Raw genomic sequence first — 9818 nt, forward strand, 5'->3', positions numbered from 1 at the left:
GAAATGATAGGTAGGCTTTTTTGGTCTACTGCCTTTTAAACCTTGTTGTGCTGCTGTTCAGCAAATCTGGTTGCTCTTCACAGGAAAAGAGGATCAGGGATCAATTGTGAATGCAAATATGTTGAAATATAACATGTGTGAGTCTCAAAATAAACAAGCCACACAACAATGGTCACCATTGCTATAGAAAAGTGTACTGAAACCAACAAATAATAAGGTTTCTGTTTATTTACATGAGGTAATAAGAGAAAGAATTATATTTAAGAGGCAATGTGTCTCGGATATATCCAGCAGTACCCCTATAGGGCAAATATGGTAGAGATTTTTAAAAATTATTTGAAAGCTTGGGGGTACTCAGAGTTTAGTATTGGAAGTACTGCATACCTTTTTTGTACATATGTAGGCTACTTGTCAGTTATCCATCATTAGCTCTGCAGGGTTTTGGCACAGTAACCCTACCCCTCCTTCTGCTGAAGGGGGCATCCTCTAAAGAGACCTCAGCTATCCTCATGATGAGGATCTTGTACCTGAGTGACAGTTCTCTTAAGGCGACATTAATAGCCTATGGATTGAATTCACTTGGTAAAATAGATACTTTTGTACAAATATTTTGTTACTAAGTAGCCTTTAAGGGTTTGCTGATTTTCACTTTGCTCACCTCCTGTGTCAAATGTGGTAATCAGCCATATAATGGAGAGGTAAGGTTCATTTCAAAAATATAAATATTTAATTTAAGATTTATTTTTAAATACTTACCTTTCCATTATATAAATTGCCCTCCCTACCTCCCCACATTCAAAGTGGACAGAAGTAGCCTGAGGGCTGTGGGTGTTTGTACCTATTAGTCCCCTGGTTGGGGGTGGGGAAGTAGATGGATAGAAAACGAATATTTATAGGAAACAGAGTGTTCTTGTTTTTGTATTAATGTCAAACTCCCACTGGCATGGAAGTAAAAGCTATATAATGGAGAGGTAAGTATTTAAAAAATAAATCTTAAATATTTATATTTTTCTGTAGTGAATTATTTGTTATTGTATGTGTTTCAAAATTTAGTATGCTTATTTCTGCATCATCATTTAATTGTATGGCAAAAATGTTTTGCTTGGATACAGTATTAAAGATTTTACATGTAATGTGAATTCTGCTTCCATTATAGAAAAGGGAATGTCTTGGTGGACCAGGAGTACATCCAATAATTTTTAAGAATACCATATTTGCCCTATAGGGGTACTGCTGGATATATCTGAGACACATTCCCTCTTAGATATAATTCTTTCTCCTATTACCTCATGTAAATAAACAGAAACATTATTTGTTGGTTTCAGTATACATTTCTATAGCAGTGGCGACAATGGTTATGTGGCTTGTATATTTTGAGATTCACACATAAGTTGTATTTTAACATATCTTTTGCATTCACAATTGATCCCTGATCCTCTTTTCCTGCCAAGAGCAACCAGATTTGCTGAACAGTAGCACCAATCTGCAGTAAATATGTCTCGCTGTCAAACTTATTAGTTCCAGAGGTCCCTTATTCCGCACACCATTGGACTGTGGAACAGTCTCCATGATGACGAGAAGTGGTGCTTTCAATGTGGTATGGTTGGCGTTTCCGTGAGGAGGATGTGCAACTGGAACCTCAAAGTTCAAGTGAAGTTGTAATGCATATACTACCCTAAGGCAATTCTCCATGTATTTTATAATTTACTTATGTTTTTATGTATTTTTGATTAGTATGTTAATTTATTTTTCATTTTTTAATAACTGATCTCTTCTATCTCCTATTACCTTCTGTTACTTTTTGAAATGAACACTATATTCTTTGGAAACTTGAATTTCAAGTCTTTGGCCTCTGTGGTCTTGTTCCATATGGGTAGGGTTCATCTTAATAATAATAATAATATAATATTATTAATAATATAATTTGGCAAGAGACCCTCGTTTAAACAGGTTTTATTGAATATTATTGCTGCTTCAGCTGCATTTATTTTATAGAAGACTTTTTCTATTTTCTTTATTGCAGACTTCTCTAAATTTGGAGGTGCATGCTAACAGCTCACCTATATTTGTCATTTCATGGGGGAAAGTCAAAATATGTGGATTCTGTTTTTTATATGTTCTATACAAAGTTAGAATATTATAACTTATACAGTTGTGGTTGCTTATACAGTTCTTGCTGCAACGTTTCGACAGACTCTTCTGTCATTCTCCAGTGGGAGCTAGTAGAGGACTGGCAGGTTGCATAGGTCTTTCTGAATTTATACACAGGCTTCAGTGGGGGGTCATGGATGGCGAATTTTGATTGGTTGCAGTCGGCGAGCTTCAAGCCACATTTCTGCAGCGAAGCTCAAGCCTGGCTGATCTTCTTGTTCTGGGAATGTTACTCATTCCAGCGTTTCATTGGCTTGCCGTTGCGTGATGTCATGCCAACTGACCTAACAGGTAGTTTGGCTGCTATTGGGTGGAGGGTGAATGACGTCATTATTTCCTCTCTCCTTGTCAGGGGGGTTGTCTCGAAGGGCGCCTCGCTCTTCAGGGGCATCTCCATTATCGGGGTTGTCATTTTCATGTATTTGTTGAATTTGGTGGTTATTCGGCATTGTTCTTCTCAAATTCGTGGGTAGGAGCAATGCCCCCTGCGTCGTGTTCACTGTAGGCTTTTTCTCAGCAATGAGGAGCGCCTCCAGCAGGCACAGATGTTGGGGGTCAGCGGCTCTCCCAATTATACTTATATTTTGTATAATACTGTCGCGGGAGATGGAAGTATTGTGGGTGGCACGAGCGTGGTTCATGATGGCACCTTCCTGGGTGTGGTAGGAGATCCTCTTTGACAGACGCATTGTGGTTATTCCAATATAAATGCCGGGGCATCCTCGGACAGGACTTACAAATTGGTAGACCACGTTCTTCTGCTTGAGGGGGTCCCTTGCTGGTGGAGAGGGGTTATTCTTCATCACGAGATCACAGGTGCAATGGTTCTTGTAATATATTATTAGATTTATCCTCTTATTATCCTTGGTTGGGGTGACGTTCTCCATGACGATTTTCTTCATGGAGCTCTCGTCCTCATGGTACTGGGGATGCATACAGGCCTTGAAATATATCTTGATGTCTTCTTGGGGGGCAGGTTGTGCGCTGTCACTGCTATACCATTTCTCCAGGCCAGTTCGGATTTCCTTGTTGATGAGTTATTATTCACCAACATTTGTGCAGCACGTTCAAATTCCTTGTTAGTGTCTTGCCAGGTGGAACAGTGGGAGAGGGCCCTTCTAATGAAGGTCCTGACCGTCGTAGTCTTAAACCTAGCAGGGCACTCGCTATCTCCATTCAAGCATAATCCCAAATTGTTAGATTTCGTGTAAACTGATGTCTTCAAGTTCCGCTCCATCTTTGTGACCATAACGTCGAGGAAGGGGAGCCAGTCGTCTGTGCTGAACTCGACAGCATAGTTCAGCACACTACATTGCTGGAACGCCTGACGAAGGGCTTCAACCTCCTCTTCGCCGTCTGCTTGGACGAAGACATCGTCGATATAACATGCATTTTTCTTTGGCCGCTGGATTCTCTCAAAGACACGTTCTTCTACAGTGCCCATGTAAAAATTTGCAAAGAGGACGCCCAGTGGAGAGCCCATTGCAACGCCATCTTTCTGTCTATACATGTGCCCTCTGTGGGTAGTGAAAGGCGCCATCTTCATACAAATCTCTGGCAGCGCCTTCAAGGAACCTTCCGGGATGTTCAGTGGGGTCATCATTGGGTCTCTATACACTCTGTTCAGGATAATGTGGATGGTTTCATCCACCGGTACGTTAGTGAATAGACTCTCTACATCCAGAGAGGCAATGGTCCCTGCGCCCAAGGAGTTTCGGATCACTTCGAGGAATTCCACAGAGGACTTCAGGCTATAGCTGCTCAGGATGTAGGGGGTTGGTTCTCTATCTCAGAATTCGTCCCAGACTTCATGGCCAAGACCCAGACCCCTGCAATCCTGGACTTTAAATTCAAAGCTTTCTCCATCCTGTTGTTGAAGGACTTCGTTGGGGGTGATAAGGATGAGATGGTTCTGTGTCCAGTCAGTCAGAGCTCTGAGGCAGTACTTGAAGCATACGGGCCCTTACAGACCCGCCTGCAGGAGACTTTTCACAAATGCAGACTATGAGAAAAGAGAGGTCTGCAGGAATATGATCTCTTTCTGGCTGAGAGAAGCCATAATCAGGGCACACGCATCCACAGGAGGTATCGAGCATCCCCCAGCAAGGATTAAGCCCCATGACATCAGAAGAATAAGACCCTTGATGGCATACAAGAAGAACCATTCCGTCATACAGGTCCTAAAGGTAGGAATCTGGAAGAGGCAATCAAACTTCACATCTTTCTACCAGCGGGACTTGGCCCACACAGCCTTAGACACCTTTACCTTGGGCCTGGTGGTGGCAGCCTCGATGCTGTAAGGTTAGTGAGCCCAAGGGGAGGCTCCATCCAGGAAGAGACTGGAGGTATCGTCTGATGCCCCTGGATGATGTAGAGAGTACAGGAATGGGCTAGTCCCGTGTTTGTTTAGTGATCTGAGCTATACAGGAGGTAGATCTGAAGGCACTGAGAGGTACGGCACTACCATGCCAGGGCATGCCCAGCTGCCACTCTGGATAGATCAGCACCCCATCTATATGTGAGGCTCTACTTGTGAGAGTGTAGGTTCATATTCCCATCGGAAAAAATACAAAATTATAAAAGTAATTTATATAATTTATATTTTTCCTAGGATATGAACCAACATTTTCATAGAGAAATTTACCTTCCTCTGCTGCTCATTTTGGCTCTGATCTCTCCCAATCATTGAGGTGAGCAGCACTGCAAGCAGGCTGATTCACAAAATGGGAGAGCTAAGCCAGGTCAGGTCAAGAGTGACTCATAGGCCTATCCGATTGGTTTTTGTTTATCTACATAAGTAAGCGACACCCACAGCACACCTTTAGTTAAGTACTCCATTTATAAAAAGACAAATTTGTATCCTAGGAAAAATACAAATTACAGCCCGAGAAGAACCCTAAAAGAGTTAAGAGGTCTGGTTAAACAAATCATTTATAACTAACTAACTTTTTAAGTCTGGTATATTTCTTTAATGACCTGTTTTTAATATAAATGGCTAACCATATTCCAGACAATCTTGCTTTGAAAACAGGTTAATTTTAAGATAATAAAAACTTATTTGTTTTGCAGAAGATATTGCAGCAAATCTATATCAGAGGAAGATTTAGATCAATCTGTATCGATTGCTTAAAGCAATGTTAATGATGTTTATGATATTTAGGGGTATAGGCATAATTTTTTGGATTGATAATGCAAATATGTACAGCCTCATACTCTGTGAACATAGGAGGGGAAAATTCTTGTGTTATAGAAAAAGTGTTGTGTCTGCATTTATTGACTAAAAATTCTGTTTGGTCTGATTGGGAATAATGGTAGATGGTTGTCTATAAAAGTCTGATTATAAACCTCTTTAAGTGTTGAATCACTTGCATCTTTATTGCATTTATTGATGTGGAGAGATGGGAAGTTCACCACCACCAACTTGTACAGATTTGTTTGGGGGATTTTAATACTTTAGTGTTGGTTCTGAGTCCTTCATTGCGAATTAGATCTAAGCCTATTGTCAAGTCTGATGCTGGGCTGTATATTTAGCTTCTATAGATAGGACAGTTATATAGAACATCAGGGTTAATCTGTCAGTTTCCCATTTTGGATGTGATAACTTTTTTCATCAGGTTAATGTTTTTTACTTTTCTCTTTTGTGTAGGCAGTGTGTGCTTTCCAATTCAAAATAAATACCTAAAAGTTGTGTTTGGTAGATAGGTCTCATTGTTTTTCATTTTTACTTCAGTCATTAATTTTCCATCTAATATCTTATAAAGACTGTTAGCTTTGCATAGAACTAAAAGCCCACCATAAGGATCTGACATTTACTTTTATGACAGTATTGTTGAGAATACCCTGGGTATGTTGTAAGTTTGAGATGATGTGGAGGTCAAGTCATCCATACAAAGACTATTTATAAGTCCACCTGGTGACTGATTTGTGATATTGCTTATTGCAATAAGATACAGTACTTAAAATACTTCCCTGTGAGTATCATTTTCTAATTTATGTGGTATGTGTTGGAATAGATTTTATCTGTTCACACCTTGAGAGGTTGGTTTGTTAAGTCTTTAAATAAAGGTAGTTGGCATCAGATACCATTACTGTACAGTACTGTACAGAGTTTTCAAGCATCAGATACCATTATTGTATCGAGTTTTCAATATGGCACACCTCCAAGTACAGTACTACCATAGTCTTTTTGGATAAAAAAAATATTGCAATGGTTATTTTTGTTTAAATCTTCTATTATGATCATCCAAGTGATATAGTGGGTCAAATGTAGACCTGTGACCATACTGTGCAAGGGCAATTGTATTACAGTACTTGTTTTTGAGTACCATGTTAACTGTATATAAATTCACCATATTTTCCATCACTGTATAGACAGCTTGTTAAAGATGCTGGTCTGTAGTTTGATGGATTACTGGGATCTTTATCTTGTTTGGCTATTTGTATAACAATGGCATTTCACCATTGTTCTGGAAAGTTTCTCAGTCCAAAATCTGTTTTAAAATTGGAGTAAAAATCTTAAGACTGAGGGGGATAAATGTTTAAATCAAAATTGTTGTCTGGGCCTGGAGATGTGCTACTACATAAGGAAGGGCAAATTCTAGGTCTCCGATTGTAAACAATTTGTTATAATTAATATCTTTGACTCTCATAATTTATATTTTCCGACTGTTTTTCATTTATGTTCATGAAAGTGTTTGTCAAGATTGATGTTTTCTAAGTATATCTTTGCCCACTATACATCAAGGTGTGTCTTTGTGGTCTTAAGTTGATCCTCTCATTTTTCTAAATTTTTGCCAAATTTCTTTATTTGACTGATGGGTTTCTACCGTACTTGCTTATGCATTTCTTGGATCAGCTTGACAGTCTGTTCAGCAGATCAGACAGCTTCCTTCTATACAGCAATCAGGAAAGTTACATTCCCTTCTACCATAGGAAATGCCCCAGTGGCATTAACTGTGGTGCCTTCAATGAGAAGCAACAACACGCCTAGCCTAGACCAATTCACCTGCTGTATGGAGAAAGCAAGACTCAAACCAGGAGCAAGGAGAAATTTTACATGTTTCTTTCCCCCTTTGTGCTTGTTGAGCTCTTCCTCATCCTCCTCCTAGTAGTCTTCATCTTCCTCTTGTAGGAAGTAGTTGTAGTTCAAGTAGACTTCTCATTAAGAATTGGCATGGGAATTTGAATGTGTACCCTTCCCATGCCCTGGGAGGCAACCATGTTTGGACACCTTCAGGTGTTCCATCCACCATAGGTAGGGCTAACACCGGTCTCACCCAGCATAATCAGTGCCCTGCACCAACCTGTTGTCTCTTGGGCAGGAGGAATGCTCTTGACTCTTCCATCCATGTTTCACATGAAACACACCTGGTCATGCCATTGCTACCTTCTTGCTCAGTGAACTCATAGTCTCCAGACTGTGTATGTTCAGAAGCTATTTGCAGGTGACAGATCTCCGAAAGGTGCACATGGATACCAGGACGCTCTAGTTGCTCAAAATTACGCTGCTTCCTGGCCAGCCTGTAGCTCACCACTGGTCCCAGGGTTGTGTTAGAGTATATACTCATTCTCTGTGATCTCCTCTAGCTCAGTGTCCAGCAAACATAGGGAGCTCCCTGGGTTGGGTGACTGTGGCTGGAAACTCGCTTCCCAACATGGTTATCCTCTTCCTGAATACACTATCTGGTACTTTTGGTACTGACAGTGTGCCATGGTCCTATGAGTGGGCACTGGAGCAGACTGGTGCACCTTTCTCTCACAAGAAGGACCCAAGAGGTATCACTGCCTTGTCTATAACAGAACTGTCTACCAGTTCAAAGCTCAGTGGTTCAGGCTGGCAACGGCCTCATATATTTTCAAAAGAGTGTCTACCTTGGATTCAGCTTGGACTGATTCGCATAGTATGTGCTTGTTGTATTACCTAGACAACTGGTTAGTTCCAGCATCCTCAAAGGTGCAGTTTCTATGGAACAGAGAATGCCTACTCACATTTTATCAGCACCTGGGGATCAAAGCTAACTAGAGGTTGGGTTGTATCCTCAAGTAACAGATGGAGTACCTGGGTGGTCTTGTGCCTCAGCCAGTGGGGTCTTGGCATATAATTCCTTGGCCACCTGTTACCATTAAGGAAGCCCATTCCCCAATGACAGGTGAAGCAGCAATGATCAGCTTCAAGCATTCCTGCTATACCTCAATACAACAATAAAAAAATTACTTGTCACTTACAAGAACTGATAATGTGTCAGTTACGAAACATGACACAATGAGCTGTATTCAAAAAGGCTGTAGTTTTACTGAGATAAGAAGATGGAGATGAGCCAGTTAACAAATATATTGTGGTTAATTCTCTGTAAAAGATATGATAATGTAAGACCTAGAAATCTACAGTATTCCAAGTAGATAAACATAGAAACAACGTTGGAGATGGCAAAAATACGGTTTGATAGACAAAACTAAGAACATGACCATATGTACCCAAACCTCTTCAGTGCAAAAAATGCTCAAAATATGGAACTAAATAAGTGCCACAGTGATCCAACATGCACTTCCTTTGGATAAAATGACCACACAACTACACATATACAGAATTGTGGAACACCAAAATATATACACTATGAACAAAACCATCTTGGAAGATTTAAAAGAATGCTTGAATTATAACTACAATAGTGAATTAAAATTGGCTACAAGAGATAGCAAGAATGGCCATAAAAGCAGTTAAGCTAGAGCTGAAAGTAAGATGTTTTAATGACCCATCCATATAGTCAGAATCTTGAAAGAAAAGAAATGAAAACCACCTCAAAATGTATACAGTATAAAGTTCTAAGTACCTTGCAGTATGAAGATACAACTGATTACAGTATGTAAAAAACTGAAGATTGGACCTACGCAAAAGCAACAAAGTATCAAATAAAATTTCATTTGATAATGCCTCACCACCAAAAAACAAAACAAAAAAATAAAAAATTATTCCAACAAGCTATGTTCCTGGTCATGATAATGACCAGGGGAACTGATGGCCCCTGCAACCTCCAATATAATCTGCTGTATGGATATGAGACTGATCAGACCCCAAGCCAGTCTGAGATGTGCCTGCACTCTCATGCTCGGAAAACTTTGGTGAACCAAGTGCTGCCTGAAAGATATGGGGGCACAAGTTGGATGGCAGGTAATATGTGGGTCAACCATAAATTGATGGGTGCAGTTGATAGCTTTACCCCCATCCTCTCTTGTTAAAAGGAAGAGTGGAAAGAGTCACACCTTATTTACTGAAGCTTTAAAGAGCTTACCTGCATCAAAGTCTGGCCCAGCATGTACTCAGCCTGACTGTTGCCTTGCAGTGGAAGGAAAGAGGGTGAATGTAGAGAGATAAACCAGCCACTCACCCATACAACCTCCAACATTATGCCCTCTGAATACCTGAGGTTTTTTTGTCTAAATGGAGCTTGAAGGACAATTCAACCTGTTTAGCAGCAACCACAGGTCCTAGGGAAGACTACACAACCTGTTCAGTAGCAACCACAGGTCCTAGGGAAGTGTCCATGGTCTTGTGGGCAATGTCCCTGAGGAAAAAGGAGGTAAAAGTAATCTGGTGCCATTAGACACCTGCCCTCATCACCTTTGGTGGTGAAAAATTCCTCCAAGAGGATAGGGACTTGCCAATGCCT

At 40.4% G+C, this 9818-nt stretch overlaps 1 protein-coding gene across 1 annotated transcript; it reads right to left on the reverse strand.

Moving 5' to 3' along the window:
- Positions 1–3049: 3049 nt before the first annotated feature.
- On the reverse strand, positions 3050–3691 carry LOC136847936 (uncharacterized). Its single transcript, XM_067119954.1, has one exon. The coding sequence runs from the start codon at positions 3689–3691 to the stop codon at positions 3050–3052; it is 642 nt and encodes a 213-aa protein (XP_066976055.1).
- Positions 3692–9818: the final 6127 nt, after the last annotated feature.

The sequence above is a fragment of the Macrobrachium rosenbergii genome, chromosome 18 (genome assembly GCF_040412425.1).
Source record: "Macrobrachium rosenbergii isolate ZJJX-2024 chromosome 18, ASM4041242v1, whole genome shotgun sequence".
Lineage (NCBI taxonomy): Eukaryota > Metazoa > Arthropoda > Malacostraca > Decapoda > Palaemonidae > Macrobrachium > Macrobrachium rosenbergii.